This window comes from Homarus americanus, unplaced genomic scaffold (genome assembly GCF_018991925.1).
Source record: "Homarus americanus isolate GMGI-L3 unplaced genomic scaffold, GMGI_Hamer_2.0 scaffold34360, whole genome shotgun sequence".
Taxonomy (NCBI): Eukaryota; Metazoa; Arthropoda; class Malacostraca; order Decapoda; family Nephropidae; genus Homarus; species Homarus americanus.
The window spans coordinates 8,692,713-8,713,524 of record NW_024739403.1 but is presented as its reverse complement, the minus strand read 5'-3'; the positions used below and the strand labels follow the sequence as shown (position 1 = coordinate 8,713,524).

At 43.3% G+C, this 20,812-nt stretch overlaps 1 protein-coding gene across 1 annotated transcript in view; it reads right to left on the bottom strand.

Annotated features, from left to right (window-relative positions):
* LOC121874598 (dipeptidyl peptidase 1-like) overlaps window positions 1–20,812 on the bottom strand; it is a 110,612-nt gene that overhangs the window by 73,956 nt on the left and 15,844 nt on the right. The window contains exon 3 of the mRNA XM_042378820.1: window positions 16,261–16,521. Coding sequence (XP_042234754.1) covers window positions 16,261–16,521 — 261 coding nt within the window. The remainder of the gene's footprint in view (window positions 1–16,260; window positions 16,522–20,812) is intronic.

The window sequence follows — 20,812 nt, the reverse complement described above, 5'->3', positions numbered from 1 at the left end:
GGTGTGGGGCGACTAACAGGGGCTCGGGAGAGGGCGTCTGGTTTGCAGAGAAGCTTACCGGCGCGCCACACAGCTGTAAAGACGTAGGGGGCGGTCTTCTCTTTGAGACGTTGGAGGCGAGGATTTTCTATGGCGTCCAACGTGTAGTGATTGAGGATGGGTATGAGCGGGCGATGGTCCGTCATGAGGGTGAAATGCCCAAGGCCGAACAGGTAAAGGCGGCACTTGGCCATAGCCCAGGCGACTGCCAGCATCTCTAGTTCGATGGTGGCGTATCTGGTCTCCTTGTCGGTCAAAAACCTGGAGCCACACTGAACTAAGCGCAGTCTACCCTGGCCGTGATCTTGAAGGAGGGCATATCCGAGGCCGTATAGACGGGAGGCGTCGATCTGGAGGACCACTGGTAAGGACGGGTCGAAGGGTGCCAAGACTGGTGGTGACAGCAACGCCTTCTTAACATTCCTGAACGCTAGGTCGTGGTCAGGAGTCCAGAGGAAAGAGCGCTTGGGGCTCATGAGGGGGCGTAGAGGTTGGGCTGATGTGGTGATTTCAAGGGAGAAGTCGGCCAGCTGATTTACCAGACCCATAAACGAGCGAAGATCGGTCAGGTTCGCTGGAGTAGGGAAGTCCCTGATGGCCTTGACCTTCTCCTCATCAGCTGAGATCCCCTCTGGCGAGATGTTGTAGCCGCAGTAGTTAACTTGGGAGGCGGCGACCACAAATTTATCTTTGTTCAGGGTGATACCATGGGCACGACATCTTGTGAGCATCAGATGAACTCGGTTCAAGTGGGCCGGGAGATCGTCGTCGAAGAGCAGGATGTCATCTACGACCTTCACGCAGTTGGTGACACCCTGCAGAGCCATATCCTCACGGAGGCAGTACGCATCCCCCGTTGCTGCGAAGCCCATGGGTCCGCGGCAGTGTTGGAAGCGGCCGTGGGGCGTGATGAATGTAGTGAGGTGGCGATCTTCTTCCGCCAGGTCTACTTGCCAGTACCCATGTAGTGCATCCGCCGTGGTAAAGAACTTTGCAGACGGGGTGACGCTGCGGACTGCTTGAATGGGCGTAGGCGATGGATGGGCGGGACGGGAGACCTGCGAGTTGAGATGGGTGAGGTCCACCTACAGGCTTGGGTGCCAAGACCATAGGGTGGCACCACTCGGAGGGCTCCTCACCGGCGTGTCTGATGATCCCCTGCTGCACCAAAGAATCAAGCTCCGCCTTCACCTTGTCCCGTAGGGCAAAGGGGATCGGTCTGGGTGTGTGGGTGGCAAAAGGCGTCGCGCCAGGCTTGAGGTGGATTCTCATCGGGGGGGCCTGTCATCTTCTTGAGCGGCGTCTTCTGGAGGTCAGCCTTGGAGATAAGGACGTCGCTGAACTCACGAAGAAAAAACTCCCGGGCGGCAGCAGGTGTGGTTATGGCTGAAACAGGTATCTCTGCACACCTGTTGAGGTGTGTCACGGCGAAGATGGGCTTTGGAAACTCGGATGAGACGATGGCCAAGTCCTGACAATGGCCACATGACAAGAGAGGGGTTTGGATGCCCTCATGGACGTGGACTGTGGCAAGGCAAGACTTGGGACCGAGCTGCAATGTTGTCTTGAAGCAACCCAAAGCTGGAGACATCGGGGACCCGTCCGCTGTGAGCACGTCTTTCATGGGTGTGGGTGACAGGATACTCCTGGGACTGTTGAGGGCGTCCAGGTGTGTTGGTCCAATCACCGTGATGTCCGCGCCCGTGTCAGGTATCATCAGGAGGTTGGAAGAGTTGGCACCGTAGGACAGACGAACATTGACGGGCTTGGGGGACCTGTCACTCGAGGCATCATCCACGCGTCGGCATCCTTTGTTGTTCTTGGGAGACGGTGGTGTGGACGTTCTGTCGGGCTGTGAAGAGACGGTGGTGTGGACGTTCTGTCGGGCTGTGAAGAGACGTTTTGACCTGGAGATGGAGGCTTCTTGGTGGACCTGCAACACTTGGCAAAGTGTCCTTGCTTGTTGCAAGCGTTGCATGAGACCTTGTTGGCAGGACATCTAGTTGTGCGGGGCCAATGGCCTTGAAACCCGCAGTTTCGACATTTACTATCAGCCGCAGGGCACTTTCCTGGACCGTGCTGGCGCTGACAGTTTCTGCAGAATTCGGGAGAAGAAACTAGTGACTGTGACGGGGGCTGTGGAGAGGACGCCGTCTGCATCTGGCGTTGATTCCTCTTGCAGGTGGAGACGGCGTGAACTTGAGACGGCGATGAGTGTATAGCTGAGGCAGCCTCTCTTGTGGCCTCATACGACCTGCAACAGGTGACGAAGTCGGTGAGGGAAGAGGCGGCGTCGAGGGTGAGGAGTTTCTGAAGCAGGTCCTCGTCACGTACACCCATCAGCAAGATCATCTTGAGCTGGATCTCAGCACAGGTTACAGGATCGCCTGTACATAGGTCCACCTCGGCTGCTACGTCCTTAAGTCGTGTGTAGAAGTCTGAGAATGATTCCCCAGAAGCTTGTTTGCAGGATAGCAGTTCCCTACGACGCAAAGCTTCGTTGTGGAGGCCTCGGAAGTGACTCTGCAAGGAGTTTAAAACCTCTGTCACTGACATGGGGGAGTCAGGGGGAATGGCTAGCGTGTGCTCTAGGAGGCGTTCAACATCGAGGGAAATGCACGATCTTAATTGGATGAGTTGTTTATGGAGGGGCATTCGGTTGAGGTCAGACATAACAGCAAAGTCTTCGAAACGACGTCGCCATTGACGGTATATTTGATATGTTGCATCAGATTGAAGAGGTGGGGGGCTGGAAACTGAAGACTTGCTGTGCAGGGGTGTACTCGAGACGGCAGGTAATGGAGGAGGCACGGAGAGGTCGACGAGAGTTGAGACTGGAGTAGGTGGTTGAGAAGGCACTGAGGCATACCCACGAGGGATAGGTGACGGGTGAGGAGGCGTTGTCTGAAGGGTAGATGTAGAGGCTGAAGCTGGCGAATTGGTTGTGGCAGCTGGTGAAGTCGTCCTCGTTGCCAGCAATTCCAATAGTTCCAGGAATTTGCGGTTATCAGCTTGGTGTTGTTGTTGGAGTTGAAGACGGTAACATGAATCCTCTGACTGTCTTGACAATTCCTCTTGACGTCGTTTTTCCTCCTCTAATTGACGTCTTTGGGCTTCCTTCTCTTGGGAAACTTGTAGGAAGTGAATTAATTGACGTATATCCTGGCTCCCGTCCTTTGAATTTGGCGCGCCCGGCGTGTGAGGCGTGAGGGGGGGTGGGAGGGTCTGTGAGGCTTCGTCTTCCTCATAATCCTCATCTAAATTTCCCAGCAAATCGTCGTGGTCAGACATCTCGTGTTTGGTATGGTTGCGATGGGAAAGACAAGGAGAATAAGGTGAAGTGCTATGTTTTCGTCAATGTACTTGCCTAAGTGCAGGAACTGGCGGGCAAGTAAAAGAGTATTGACTGTAATATTTGTGAAGTGAGAGGAGGCGGCTGGCAGCGGTGATACTGGTCTCTGGTATTCCCCAAAGCGCCCGGCGAGATGTCGGTGATGACTCGCCGAGGGGGGGCAGGCTTGCGGCCAGCATTGAAGATGCATGCCTGAGGTGCTCTTTGAAAACTGGCAAGGGTTTCTTTGCTACCTAGCCCTAGAAACATAGCAAAACAGGACATGGAGACACTGCACTCACTTAGGGCACTTCACAAGATCACAAAGCACTTTAACTTAGGCACTGTAGAATACATTCTCTAAGGGAAAAAGACGAGGCCGGCTCTTGCAACTTGTCAACTGTCGTGTTGGAGCTACTCAACTGCGCCATGTGGTGGGATGTATATCCTAGACAAGGTTCTTCAAACTCCAATAGCACGAGCAGTAGATATATTCCATAAGTAGTACAAGACTTGGCAGGATAGCCGACCGATACAGAAGCAGGCGCAAGCACAAGGGACTCTGTGTCGTAGCCAGGTCGAAGCCGATCTGAGGGAAGTTAGCTAGCTAGGCAGGGAGAGTTGCTAGACATTACTTAGGACAATAAATGAGACCTTCTATTTACTCGACTAGTGCGGTACAGACATAGTACATCGGGACATAGTAAGTGAACATAGGCATTAGACATAAGCATAGATATCAGACATGCTAAAATAATATGTAGTAATACAGACATGTGAATAATTGATGCAATGAATGGTAACAGAGTCTTGCCGTCAGGCGTGTTCACATATCTTGGTATTTACATATCTATACAACGACCATGATTATAATAACAAGCACGACCATGAATATAACAACCACGACCATGATTATAACAACCAGGACCATTATTATAACAACCATGCCTATGATTATAATAACAAGCACGACCCTGAATATAACAACCACGACCATGATTATAACCACGACTATGATTATAACAATCACGACTATCATTATAAAAATCACGACTATGATTATGACAACCACGATCATGATTATAACAACCACGACTATGATTATAATAACAAGCACGCCCATGAATATAACAACCACGACCATGATTATAACAACCACGACTATGATTATAACAACTACGACCATGATTATAACAACCACGACTATGATTATAATAACAAGCACGACCATGAATACAACAACCACGACCATGATTATAACAACCAAGACTATGATTATAACAATCACGACTATCATTATAACAATCACGACTATGATTATGACAACCACGATCATGATTATAACAACCACGACTATGATTATAATAACAAGCACGACCATGAATATAACAACCACGACCATGATTATAACAACCACGACTATGATTATAACAACTACGACCATGATTATAACAACCACGACTATGATTATAATAACAAGCACGACCATGATTATAACAACCACGACCATGATTATAACAACCACGACTATGATTATAACATCCACGACTATGATTATAACAAACACGACCATGAATATAACAACCACGACCATGATTATAACAACCACGACTATAACAATCACGACTATGATTATAACAACCACGACCATGATTATAACAACCACGACTATGATTATAACATCCACGACTATGATTATAATAACAAGCACGACCATGAATATAACAACCACGACTATGATTATAACAACCACGACTATGATTATAACATCCACGACTATGATTATAATAACAAGCACGACCATGATTATAACAACCATGACCGTGATTATAACAACCACGACTATGATTATAACAACCACGACTATGATTATAACAATCACGACTATGATTATGACAACCACGACCATGATTATAACAACTACGACTATGATTATAATAACAAGCACGACCATGAATATAACAACCACGACCATGATTATAACAACCACCTATGATTATAACAACCACGACCAAGTTTATAACAACCGACTATGATTATATAGCAACCACGACCATGATTATAACACGACTATGATTATAATAAGCACGACCATGAATATAACAACCACGACCATGATTATAACAACCGACTATGATTATAACATCCACGACTATGATTATAATAACAAGCACGACCATGAATATAACAACCACGACCATGATTATAACAACCACGACTATGACTATAACAATCACGACTATGATTATAACAACCACGACCATGATTATAACAACCACGACTATGATTATAACATCCACGACTATGATTATAATAACAAGCACGACCATGAATATAACAACCACGATCATGATTATAACAACCACGACTATGATTATAACATCCACGACTATGATTATAATAACAAGCACGACCATGATTATAACAACCACGACCATGATTATAACAACCACGACTATGATTATAACAACCACGACTATGATTATAATCACGACTATGATTATGACAACCACGACCATGATTATAACAACCACGACTATGATTATAATAACAAGCACGACCATGAATATAACAACCACGACCATGATTATAACAACCACGACTATGATTATAACTTATAACAACCACGACTATGATTATAATAACAACGACCATGATTATAACAACCACGACTATGATTATAATAACAAGCACGACCATGAATATAACAACCACGACCATGATTATAACAGCCACTGCGATTATAACAATCATGACCATGATTATAACAACCACGACCATGATTATAACAACCACGACCATGATTATAACAACCACGACCATGATTATAATAACAAGCACGACCATGAATATAACAACCACGCCCGTGATTATAACAACCAGGACCATGATTATAACAACCACGACTATGATTATAATAACAAGCACGACCATGAATATAACAACCACGACCATGATTATAACAACCACGACTATCATTATAACAATTACGACTATGATTATAACAACTACGACTATGATTATAACAATCACGACTATGATTATGACAACCACGACCATGATTATAACAACCACGACTATGATTATAATAACAAGCACGACCATGAATATAACAACCACGACCATGATTATAACAACCACGACTATGATTATAATAGCAAGCACGACCATGAATATAACAACCATGACCAAGATTATAACAATCACTACTATGATTATAACAAGCACGACCATGATTATAACAACCACGACCATGATTACAACAACCAGGACCATGATTATAACAACCACGACTATAATTTTAACAACCACGACCATGATTATAACACCCACGACCATGATTATAACAACCACGACTATGATTATAATAACAAGCACGACCATGAATATAACAACCACGACCATGATTATAACAGCCACGACTACGATTATAACAATCACGACCATGATTATAACAACCACGACCATGATTATAACAACCACGACTAGGATTATAACAACCACGACTATGATTATAACAACCACGACCATGATTATAACAACCACGACCATGATTATAACAGCCACGACCATGATTATAATAACAAGCACGACCATGAATATAACAACCACGACCATGATTATAACAACCAGGACCATGATTATAACAACCACGACTAGGATTATAACAGCCACGACTACGATTATAACAATCACGAACATGATTATAACAACCACGACCATGATTATAACAACCACGACTATGATTATAACAACCACGTCTATGATTATAATAACAAGCACAACCATGAATATAACAACCACGACCATGATTATAACAGCCACGACTATGATTATAACAACCACGACCATGATTATAACAACCACGACTATGATTATAACAACCACGACTATGTTCATAACCACGACCATGTTTATAACAACCACGAACATGATTATAACAACCACTACCATCTGGAAAACGATGTCACTGTACGCTGTCAGCAGGACGGCGGTTGCGCGCTAGCCAAGCACGGGCGTTGGAACTTTCACTCCTCGGTAAACTGTACCACCAGATTCGCCACCGGGCACGAAGGGCTCACGATCACTTGTCCTCACTAAATAGCCAGCGGACACTGTTGACAACGTTCAATAAGGAAGCTGATACAACGACTGAAGTTAGTTTTGTTATTTCATGGGATAGTATTGCTCGTGCTAAACGCCCATATTCTGATGTACAATTTGTCAAGGAGAATATAGGTGAAGTTGTTGCAGTGTTAGATCCAAATAACACTAAACTTGAGCGACTAATAGCACAAACTCCAGTTTCACGCCACACTACAGAGAGGTGTATCTCCCAGATAAGTGCTGAAGTTGCAAGCAAGATGCAAAATAATTTGAAGAATTCTCTAGCATTTAGCTTAGCTCTTGACGACTCTACTGACATACAAGACAACCCACAACTGGCGGCATTTGCTCGTTATGTTTCCTCTGCTGTAACTGTGAAAGAAGAGATGTTAGATTTAGTGGCACTAAAAGAAACAACTCGTCGTGTTGACATTAAAATTGCCCTTGACAGAGCCTTAGCAAATGCTCATGTTCCATTGGATAAATTGTCAGTGTTGCAACAGATGGAGCACCTGCAATGGTGGGGAAATATGCAGGATTAATTGCACTCAAGAAAAGTGATTCCAAATTTCCAGAGTTCCTTCCTGTTGACTGCATCATTCATTGTGAACACCTAGCAGCCAGAAACTTCATGTACGAAAATGTTATGAAAATTGTCCTAGATATTGTCAATTTCATCCGCTCAAATGAGAAGACCCACCGACAGTTAACAATTTTTATTGAAGAACTGGAGTTTGAAGACAAACCCAGCGATATCTCTTTCTACTGCTTTGTGAGGTGGCTGTCCACCAGCAACGTCTTGAATAGATCTGTTGGACCCTCTCACTACTTTTCTTGAAGAAAAGGACAGATGTTATCCTCAACTGGAAAATGGCTGCAAGATCTGATGTTCCTTACTGATATAAGGAAACATCTACAAACTCTCAACTTGGCACTCCAGGGAAGGATAAGATTGTTTCTGATCTTACTCAAACAATTTTCAGCTTACAGAATAAAATAAGAGTTATTCAAAGAGACATACTGTAGTGTCAAGAAACTTCAGCCACTTCCCCATCTCAAAAGGAGAGTAAATACATTCCCTCATATTGAAATAAAAGACCACAAACTGGGAGAATACAAAGATAAATTACAAGACTGCTTGATTATTTCCTAGCCAGATTTGATGACTGCAGAAGCTGAAACCCTGCTTCGCCTTTCTTATAAATCCATTCATGGTTGACGTAATCAATGATGGTTGTCCGATTCTTGAACCTCTGGTTACAGAATCATCTGCTGTGGAAATGGAACTAATGAAGGACCTGAGTATAAAGATCCATAAATCTCAGTGTACAGCTGAATTCTGGAAGCAAGTTCCAGAAACAAAATATCCTGAACTTAAGAAAACTAGTGTGCGACTCATCTCAATTTTCAACACAACATACTGCTGCTAATCACTGAAGTTTGTCAAGTCAAAACATGGTGCAATCCTTCACAGATCGACACCTGACGGAGCTAATTCGTACAGCCTTGACTCGCAGCCTAGTTGGAGACCCACAAGACTTCTACTGGTAGTAAATAGCCTGATAATTGTAGTAATATCTCTTTACGTCATAAATGATGTCACGACAATATTGTAACTTTGTAAGGTGGTATCTGATTAAAATATTTTTAATTTTATTGGTTTACTTGTTTTTCTTTTGCATATTTTCCTCCAAGTTTTGACCAAATGTTTTCTAAGACAAATAAATTTAATTTAAAATACTTTATAGGTTTTTTTTTACCTTTTATTTCAGCAATCTCATTTTATGTTACTGAAATGCAGAGTTGCATATTTTTTTTTAGATATTCCCGTAATTCATTATGTATTAAACTTACTCAACACCGTTAAAAGAAACATCACTCAAGATTTTGATAACATTTGGTATATATGTGAGAGTTCCGATTATTGAAACGAATTCAATGTAAGAGTTTATAAATCTATATACATTAGTTAGTATATAATACTACATACGTGTATTTCTTAGTAATATTTGCCTACAATTTTTGCAAAAAAATGTGTATGTAACAATAAAAACTTGTATAAAGTTTCTTCATGTCTTGAGGCTCTCGAACATGTGAAGATTATCGCATGCTGCTCTTGTGTAAAGCATGTCTGGCCACCCTTGTTATACTGTATTGTAAATATAGCTAGGAGACTAGGATGGTTGAAAGTGTGATTGTAATTCTTTAATAACGTCGTTAAATAGCTGAAGGAACCGTTAAATATGTCATCAGTTATAGTGGGGCAGCTAAATGCAATTTTTCAAGAGAATCATGCAAATGGTGATACAAGCACCAAATTTGGCATGGTAATTTTCTGATGGTTACTAGTGAAGTCTGCCTGATTGGCCATTTGAAAATCCAAGATGGAGGCCATTTTTCAAGATGGCCGTCATATTGACCTTCAAAATTTGATTTTTCTTATATAAATTGATGTAGTTGGTCAATCTGAGTGATCTTGGTGTCGATATGTATGTTCAAGCATGCTCAGATGATTGTTTTTATAGTTTTAAGTCCATTGTAACATTTTCATTTACATAAAATAACACTTTTAGTAAAAAAAATATAACAAAAAACAACTTACCCCCCCAAAAAAGTAATCACTATTAGCACTGGTTCCTGTGACTTCTCCTGGCAGTACATCTTTGTGCATTTACTGCTGTTCACATATGCAGCTGCAAAGTGCTGTGCAGGAAAGTCCAGAGCGAAAGCATTTGCATCTCTGGTTGCAGTCTTTCTTACAGGAACATTTGGTCAGCTCCTGACAGCATGTCGCAATCGGGGGAAGAGTCGTCCAACGTATCTGCCATGCCTCTCCCTTCTGCGTCCATCCCCAGTTGACAGGACTGCTGGTTTCTGGATTGGAGATTGTTGCCTGGCCCCAGATGATACCAGCCTGGTAGGCAGCCCGCTTTGCATGTTCCTTGAGGGCTGCCTGGGTTGGTGGAATGGAGTCATATGGTCTCTGCTTGCGGGAAAAGAGATTTAGTCTTGCCTCATCTACACCAGTGGCTGCACTAGATCTGTCGTACATGAGGACAACAAATCTTTCCAGCTTCTGCAGGTCAACATCAGCAACTGTTGTTGGACACTGGCTGAGTTTGGTGAATGTTTCTGAAACTTCATCACAGACATTCCATGTCTGCCATGCAGATTTCCTTCCTTTCCCAGGGAAGCCAGACACAACGTCACAGCCAGTGAAAGCATGAAAGCATAGGATCCCACTAGCTTTCTTAGGCCCTATCGCAGAAACTACATCATGAACTGGAATCCATCGATGACTGGCTCCTTGGCCAAAGGCAATCCACATGTCATCAAGACCAAGCTCCTGTAGTGATGGCAGTACAGATACTACTATGACGACCACGTCAGTGTCATTGGCTTTGATGATGAGGGACTTGCTACCTTCCATTGCTGCATCCCTGGCATGCACAAATATTCGTGTGTCTGCTTCCTCATGACAGCAGGGAGCCACAGCTTCTAGAGACTTCTCTGTGTTGCTAATGGCATCTTCTCCCTTTGTCACAGCCACCGTGGTTGTCGTCTGTGCTTCACACATTTTCTCCGCGAGAAAATGGAATAGTTCTGTCTTGTTTTTGTCATCTCGCAGAAAGCTTCTCCAGTTTTTGGGAGTCTTACTGGTTCCTGTGACTCTTCTCCTGATCCCCCTGTCCTCGTTTCGACCTGGTTTAAGACTTCAGACTTGACTTTTTGTACACATCAAACACTATATCCACCCTATTGTATTTGGCACCATAGAATTCCACTTTGGGCAGGATGTCTTCTCTGGCATAGGCATCAAAAGTCTTTGAGGTGCGTGGAGGCAGGGCATTTATCAGTGCTGAGCCATATATGATGATAGCATCTCCATGTGGTTTTCTCTCTGTAGCATTCACTTGTGCTTGAAAATTTTCAGCCAGCTGTGACTTCTGACATGTATGAAGACGTGTATGGTATCTCTTGCTTGTGCCAGGATTGAGCCAACATCCTTCTCAAAGGCCAGTAGGATATCTCTTCCTTGGTGATGAGCTTGGTAGCTGGGGGATGTGAAAAAGCAGCTGGTCCTTCAGTCGATTAGCATGAACATCGGGCGATCCAACACCCAGCTGCTCAAGTCTCTGTCTGCAGAGTGTGACCAGGTCAGCAGGTCTGAAAATGGGTGGTTCAGTACCTTCTCTAGAAGCTTTCATCTGAGTGATGTAAGTGACCAGTTCAGAGAAAGCAGTTGGGTATGCATCCTTATTCGGATGGAGCTCTTGTGCTTCTTCTTGCTCATGAGCATTTCGGTGTGTTCTTTCTCGGTTGTACAGTTCTGCCAGGCAGCGAGGGTGATACTTCAATTCTTGTGCCACAACATCTCCTGCACTTAGTTTGTCAAGGAATTTTCCATCGCTAAGTGTCTTCGCACAATCATTCAATCTTTTATTAAGTTTCATTGCCATTGCATGTCTTATGTGATCTCCCGAAGCTTCTTCCTCACATAGAAAGCATTCTGTTGCTTTGGGGTCTCTGACCCTTCGTGGTATCTTGCTAGTGCTGCTCTCCTCTGTAGCAGCTGCAGAGGTTCGCCTTTTCTGAGCTCTATTTAACTTTGTGTTGTTGAACAGAAGTCTGCAACTCTCATGATACTGTGCCTTGTTTCTCCTCAAGGTCTCTTCTGTCCCATCACCTTCAACAAATCTTACAGGGTCAAGCTTGATTGGCAGTGCATTGATTGAATGAAATAGAGGAAGATTCCTCGCCAAACTCTTGTAACCGTCATCTCCTTTTTTGGCAGGATTTGCATGTGGAGACGTAAGATCTTCCTTCTTATCCTGTTGACAAAGACAACACTTTGTCCAGTCAGTGAGGAATGATTTGTTGGTAGATTTTGTGTCCATAACTATTTTTGATCTTCAGGGCCGAGGGTTTATCTTTTTACCACTCTGATGAGCACTTTCTTGTATGGGATGCCTTTTGCCCTACACCTAGTCCGATCGTTCATCCAGTGTCAATAGTTCCGTACGATCTGTACACCATCCAGATAACTAAAACCCCGTTATCCTTGGCTCGGCTCTGCCGCGCTGGCACATCCTGTCAATTCAGGTGCGGCTGCTTAACTGATTTGGGGTTGGTTAAGCAGCATTTGGGACAACCTCCACCTTAGGATGACACAGAACAGAGGCATCACAAGTTTTGACAACCAGCCGCCTCCACACACTCTTGTCACTGGCATGCCAACTTCCTTATCCAGCCTGAGTATGTGGGAAACCAAGTACTCAGTTTTATGAGGGACAACGGATCCTCAGGCTGCGTGGTGAAGAAGACCTTGTTACTAAACCATCAGTTCACCGATGGGCAGATTCACGTCAAGATGATTGATGGATCTATCACAACTGTGCCTGAGGCAAGAGTGCACGTGGAATCCCACGTTCTTCACTGGTTGGATTAATGCAGAAATTACGTCCGAGCCAATTTCTGAAGTGATAATTGGGATCATTGAAGGGGTTAGGAGTAGCTGTTTCATGGATGCGACCACCCAGACTTCTGCTGCCGCCGTGACCCGACAGGTCACTCGAACACAACCACATGCCATTCCACTGGTTCCACCTCATGGACTGTCAAGACGTACTGAGAGAACAAGAGACAGACCCCACGCTCAATGCGGTACGAAGGAACTTACTGGCAGGGACCATTAGAAATTCTTATGGCAACCGAACAAGATTTGTCAAGAAAAGGAACCGTTTGTATCGTGAGTTTGTGACACCACACTAGGAGGAACGTCTACAGTTTGTGGTTCCCGCTAAATACTGTACCGTAAGGAAGTGTTTAAGATGGGTCACTGTGCTGCTCTCGGTGGTCACATGGGATACAAAAAAAAACTCTTGATCGCATACATGCAGTATTTTTCTGGCCTGGCATGGGGAAGGAGATAGAGAGACTCGTGCGTTCGTGCGATATCTGCCAGAAAACCAGCGATCGTGAACGAGTGAGACCTAGTCCGGTGCAGCCTCTGCCAGTAATTTCTGAGCCTTTTGAAAGGGTTGCCGTTGACCTTGTGGAACGCATCAACCTTAGGACAAGTGCCGGGTCAAAGTATATCCTCACACTCATTGACTTCAGCATAAGGTGGGCCGAAGCCTTGCCGCTGAAGAATATTGAGGCTGTAACCATTGCTGAAGCAATGATGGAAATATTCTGCAGAACTGGCATTCCCAAGCAAGTGCTAAGCAACAGAGGTAGTCATTTTACCCCCACCATGATGGAGGAAGTATTCCATCTGCTGTCGGTAAAAGGACTACGCACATCACCCTACCACCCAAGTTGCAACGGACTATGCGAGCGATTCAATGGACCGCTAAAGAAAATGCTGAAGATGGCAGCTGAGCAACCAAAGGAATGGCCTCGCTACGTTGCTCCCTTGCTTTTTACGTTTCGCGAGGTTCTGCAGATTTCCCTTAAGTTTTCCTCATTCGAATTACTGAATGGAAGAACTGTTCGAGGACCCTTACATATATTGCGTGAATTATGGGATGACAGGCACCCTGACCCAGAAGTAAAGACCACTTACGCTTATGTCATTGACCTCGATGACCGTCTTCAAGCTACATGTGAGTTGGCCAAACAAGAACTCATCAATGCCCAGCACACTCAGAAGAGCTACTACGATAGGAAAACAAAGCTTCGTCGGTTGAACGTTAGGGACAGGTGCCTGGTCTTACTCCCCACTGTAATAACGTCTACCTCTCGTGAGTCGTGAGTATAAACTGTCCGCAACAGGTAGCCAGGGAGCCGGTCACTTATGCCTTGACTTAGCACTAGGTGATACATCTCCCTGTGGACACACCTTATCACGTGCTCTGAACATGAACCTCACAGCTATGGAGGATTACAAGGGGTGATAATTATACAAGTCTAATGTAATTAACCCACATTTATACAGGAGCTAACACAAATGGTGCTTATTCTGAACTCCCAATTAGGTAGGAAAATCATTTATATTATGTCTTATACCTTTTATTTGTAAATATGTGTAAGTAATGTAGATTTACCTCGGTGTTTCTGTTGGTCCTTTTCGCCCAGGATTTCATTCTTTAGCCAGGACTGAGTATTTGGGAACACCTAAAGGGTATTTCATGAAGTCTACCCTACTTAAAGCTAGCCATAGCAGTATATCTATATCACTGTTGTCCAGCTTTGTCTTTTGGGGTAAGCTTAGGCGAGACACGGTGCTGTGCTATGCATGTGACCTATGATATTATCTCCTTTGTATATGAACCACCGTCCTGCATGGTAGTGAACAGTGAGAGCACTCATGAATATGGTCTACTGTATACTATTATCTCCTTTTGTGTAAGAACCTCTGTCCTGCGGGGTAGTGAAAAGTGATAACACCTTCAGTGTAAAAAACATTCCCCCCTCCACCTAAATCTCTATATGAAAAAGTTAAATATATAAGAAAGGAAATAGAAAAAGATTTAAGAACAAATTTAGAAATAAAGAAAGTGATAAATACCTTATTTGTTTCAATGAGGGTGGGTATGAGAGAAAGGGGATGGGGATGGGCGTGAAAGAAATGGGTGGGCGTGAGAAAAATGGGGTGGGGGTGGGCGTGGGTGAAATGGGGTGGGGGTGGACGTGGGAGAAATGGGGTGGGTGTGGACGTGGGAGAAATGGGGTGGGGTAGGCGTGAAAAAGAGATAGGGTGGAGTGGACGTGAGAGAGATGGGGTAGGGGTGGGCGTGCGTCAGATAGGGTAGGATGGACTAAGGGGTAAAAATATCACACTGGGAACAAACTCAGACTATCTCATGGGACACAAACACATGTTAATTTTTTCATAATTATCGATAAAAGGCATCCACTGTTGCCACCCGCAAGTTACAAGAACAATGGCGACATGACAAAAACCACATCAGCAACCACACGACAGGAACAACAGCCACACAAAAAGAGCAATAACAGGACAACAGGAACAGCCACGTAACAACATAAACAACAAAAACCACAGCACAAAGACAGCAAACACAAGGCAACAATAACAAACAAATTACGAAAACAAGACACACAACAACTATACACATTAAAAACACGACAAAACAAAAACAAAACACATCACCAACAGCAAAAACAACTAAATACTCAACAAAAGAACAACACAAACAAAAACAGCGTAGGAAACAACAAAAATAACGAAAAAACGACTACAATAACAACCACATGCCAACAGTAACAAGAACCACATGCCAACAATAACAAGAACCACACGCCAACAATACCAAGAACCACACGCCAACAATAACAAGAACCACACGCCAACAATAACAAGAACCACACGCCAACAATAACAAGAAACACACGCCAACAGTAGCAAAAAGCACTTGCTGATAATAACAACTACACGACAAAGAAAACTTTATATTCCAGTTAAATCTCAACACACCACAATAAGGTGACGCCAATGTCATATCAGTGTAAAGAAGTAGTTATTTCTGATTTTTAATACACATAAACTTCTTTAAGGTATTTTAGATTTTGAAAATGATTGCGTTGCCGATCCCTTTTTGTTACTGTAAAAATACATCTTGATGGTGAAATATGTTGAAATATTGGGTTAGGACAAAAAAAAATATAGTAATGAATACTTTATAAGTTTGTCTTAATTATCAACTACACAGGGACACTAGATGTTGATAGTATGGCACGTAGGACCACTTAAAATTTTGACAGCTACACACACCTGTAAGTGATATTTACAGAGATATTTTGACGGTGTCTATCTTTACCTCGAAGCCCTGATTGGCGATCATGGTCCAGCTGCCGCGGTTACCGAGCTCATCCGTGGCAGTGTCGGGAAAGTTGAGGGTAAAGGTCTTGGTGTGGACGATGGTGCCGAGTTCCTGGCAGTCAAGGGTGTGATCACCAGTACGTTCTGTCTCCCTGAAGATCCAAGTACCAAGGATTTCCTCGTACATGCAGCTGCCCGGAGTGTGGGCTAAGGCCAGGGTAGCAGCGCCACCCGTCACAAGTAGAAAAATCGCCAACATCTGCAACAGGTCTACAAAGTCTCAGTTCAACTCACTTCATTAAATCGAGTTTTGTGGCGTCTGTAGGTGCACTGTAGGTGTGCATGATCCATGTATAATGGAAACTACTTTACCGATCTATAGTGATGATGGACGGTGTTATATGTAGTGATGATGGATGTTGTTATATGTAGTGATGATGGATGGTGTTATATGGAGTGATGATGGATGTTGTTATATGTAGTGATGATGGATGATGTTATATGTAGTGATGATGGATGGTGTTATATGTAGTGATGATGGGTGGTGTTATATGTAGTGATGATGGGTGGTGTTATATATAGTGATGATGGATGATGTTATATGTAGTGATGATGGATGTTGTTATATGTTATATGGGTGGTCCCCTACAATCCTCTTTTGAATAACGCATCCAATGCGCACATCAATGTGGAGTTCAGTAATTCAGTCAAGTCCATCAAGTATGTTTGCAGATACGTCAACAAAGGCACTGACCAAGCGATCTTTGCATTGGAAAAGGATGGAAATCATGCTGAGGTGACACAGTTTCAGCAGGGCCGTTATATATGCAGCAATGAAGCCCTATGGAGAATTTTTAGTTTTCCCATACACGAACGATGTCCAACAGTAGTTCATCTGGCTGTTTACCTGGAAAATGGACAAAGAGTATACTTCACAGAAGAGTCTCTACAAAATCAAATGGCACATCCTGCTGATACGACTCTCACTGCATTCTTTAAGCTTTCACAGGAAGATGAGTTTGCTCAAATACTCCTGTATGTTGAAGTACCCAAGTTCTACATATGGCAGGCTTCAATGAAAAAGTTCAGAGAATAGCTCAAGGAGCCGATGTTGAAGGATATCCAGGGATAAAGTCAGGCAATGCTTTGGGACGTGTCTGCACGGTTCACCCCAACAACTTTGAATGCTATTGTTTGAGACTACTTTTGCACCACATCCGTGGCCCAACATCATATGCAGCACTCAAGACAGTGAATGGACAAGTCTGCAGAACCTATCAGGAAGCGTGCAATCTCCTTGGCCTACTGGAAGATGATGGTCACTGGAATGACACATTAGAAGAGGCAGCAGCTACTCAATCGCCAATGAGAATGAGGAACCTGTTTGCCATCATGATTGCTACATGTGGACTTTCCAACCCAAGTCAGCTCTGGAAAAACCACCAAGAAAGTCTTTTAGAGGATCTGCTTCATCAAGCAAAAAGAGAACATCCTGGTCAAGAGATTGAGTTCATGGATGACATGTTCAACAGGGCTCTGATCATGCTGGAAGACAAAGTGATGGAGCTATGCGGAAAAAACCTAACTGATTCTGGATTGCCTTCCCCAAACCGAGAAGTACCAGTAGCTGTAAACAGGGAGTTGCTCAGAGAGACAGACTACTCAGTTGAAGTTCTGGTGAATTTTGTTGAAGAAAATTAGCCTCACCTGGTTAGGCTCATGAATAGATCTTGCAAGCGATACAGACGGAGCAGGGAGGTATGATCTTTCTTGATGTACCTGGCGGGACAGGAAAAACATTCTTGATCAACCTTCTGTTGGCCAAAGTACGTCATCAGGGGAAAATTGCTCTTGCTGTGGCATCCTCAGGCATTGCTGCAGCACTACTAGAAGGAGGACGTACTGCACATTCAACTTTTAAACTGCCTCTCAACCTCGCTCACAATGAGAATCCAGTGTGCAACATCAATAAGGGATCGGCAAAGGCAAAACTCTTAGAAAAAATGTAGCCTGATAGTCTGGGATGAATGCACTATGTCTCACAAGTTAGCGTTTGAAGCATTGGACAGGACCTTGCAAGACATACGAGAAAATGACCAGCTCATGGGTGGCATTACAATGGTCATTGCTGGAGACTTTCGCCAGACCCTACCTCTCATTCCTCGAAGCGCTCCAGCTGATGAACTGAATGTGTGCCTTAGGGCATCATACCTTTGGAGAAGTGTTCAGACACTCACCCTATCCACAAACATGAGAGTACATCTACAAGGAGATAAGGATGCTGGACGGATTTGCAAACCTTCTACTACAGGTTGGGAATGGAACTTTCCCTGTTGATTCAGAAGGATAAATAATCATTCCTCAAGGATGTGGAAATGTTATAAAGTCCTCAACTGTACTCACTAACATGGTCTACCCAAACATTATCCACCACTACAAGGATCACAAGTGGCTGCGTGAACACGCAATTCTGGCACCAAAGAATGAAACAGTGGCTGAAATAAACATGTCTCTACTCAGACAGCTTCCAGGCAGTGAGACCTCATTCAAATCTGTTGATACAGTAATCGACCAGGACCAAGCAGTCCAGTACCCTGCAGAATTCCTTAATTCCTTGGAGCCCGATGGAATGCCTCCTCACCACCTTACTCTCAAGATTGGAACTCCTATAATGCTCTTAAGAAATCTTGAACCACCAATCCTCTGCAATGGCACAAGACTGATGGTAAAGAACATGATGCCACATGTACTGGAAGCTACAATACTGACAGGAAAAGCTTAAGGATACCTCTCATCACCACTGACCTGCCATTTGAGTTCAAGCGACTTCAGTTCCCGGTTAAAGTGAGCTTTGCCATGGCCATCTACAAAAGCCAGGGACAGTCCCTATAGATGGTTGGCCTAAACCTGGTATTTCCTTGCTTCTCTCATGGACAGTTCTATGTTGAATGCTCCAGAGTGGGAACTGGCAAAAATCTGTACATACTTGCTGCTAATGGCAAAACCAAAAATGTGGTCTACCATAATGCACTACAGTGAGACAATGTGGAGCCACCCGGAAGGTGGGGTCCTACCGTGGCCTAGCGTATATATATATATATATATATATAAAACAAAGAAGTATGTCTGTGATTTTGTTTGTGTGTTTGTGTGTGTGTGTCCGCACGAGAATCTCATAAACTACTTTACCGATCTATAGTGATGATGGATGGTGTTATATGTAGTGATGATGATGGATGGTGTTATATGTAGTGATGATGATGGATGGTGTTATATGTAGTGATGATGGATGGTATTATATGAAGTGATGATGTATGGTGTTATATGTAGTGATGATGGTTGTTGTTATATGTAGTGATGATGGGTGGTTTTATATGTAGTGATGATGGATGGTGTTATATGTAGTGATGATGGATGGTGTTATATGTAGTGATGATGGATGGTATTATATGAAGTGATGATGTATGGTGTTATATGTAGTGATGATGGATGGTGTTATATGTAGTGATGATGGATGGTATTATATGAAGTGATGATGTATGGTGTTATATGAAGTGATGATGGATGGTGTTATATGTAGTGATGATGGATATTATTATATGTAGTGATGATGGATGATGTTATATGTAGTGATGATGGATATTATTATATGTAGTGATGATGGGTGGTGTTATATGTACGTGATGATTAGACAATAAAATAATAACAGTTTAAAGCTAAAAAATTTACTTTGCTGTACCGTTGTAGTGAAAAACATGGTGGAACTTACATACACCGTTAATGAACTATTGATGGAAGAAGAAGTTTTGGGGACTGGACAGTGAGACAATGTGGAGCCTCCCTAGTTCTTTTATAGATAAATGCCTCAACACCGCTAAGAAATCGTCTTATAGAACTGATCCTAAACCTCCCCATGACAATAAGAATCTCTTAGTATTACCTTTTAAGAAAAATTTCTCTCAAATTCCTCTACAACTGAAAACCTGGAACGTATATGTGACATTTAGTAAATCATGCACTGTAAAGCAAATGTTAATTAAGAACTCCCCCAGCAATGCAGGTGGCTGCATTTACAAGGTTCCTTGCAACGAATGTAATACTTAGACCAGACGAGAAAAGACTTAAACAACATAAATATAGAATTAGGACAGGCCAGGAATCCAAGGCTCTATTCATTCATATGAGAGATAATAAGCATTGCAGTGACTAGGATAATGCCTTTTCAATATTACTTTGTAATTCAATAGTCAGTATGAACATTATAGAATCTAGTCTCATTAAATTATCGAATGTGTCAACATGAATTTGAGTAATGGCATGTACAAATAGGACAATTTTATGATTAAGGAGATTTGTAACTTGGTGAAAGGGTTGGGTCACTCTACCTTATGACCTGAATATGGTGGACACCTGCTGTCACTAGGGACTTAATCTCAATCTCCTTTACAACGAATATAAGATCGTAAGAAAATAAGGAGTCTGCAATAGCCCGGTTGGCCTATGCATGGCAGCTTCTGCCGAGTTACTACCACTCTCTATCGTCCATGAAT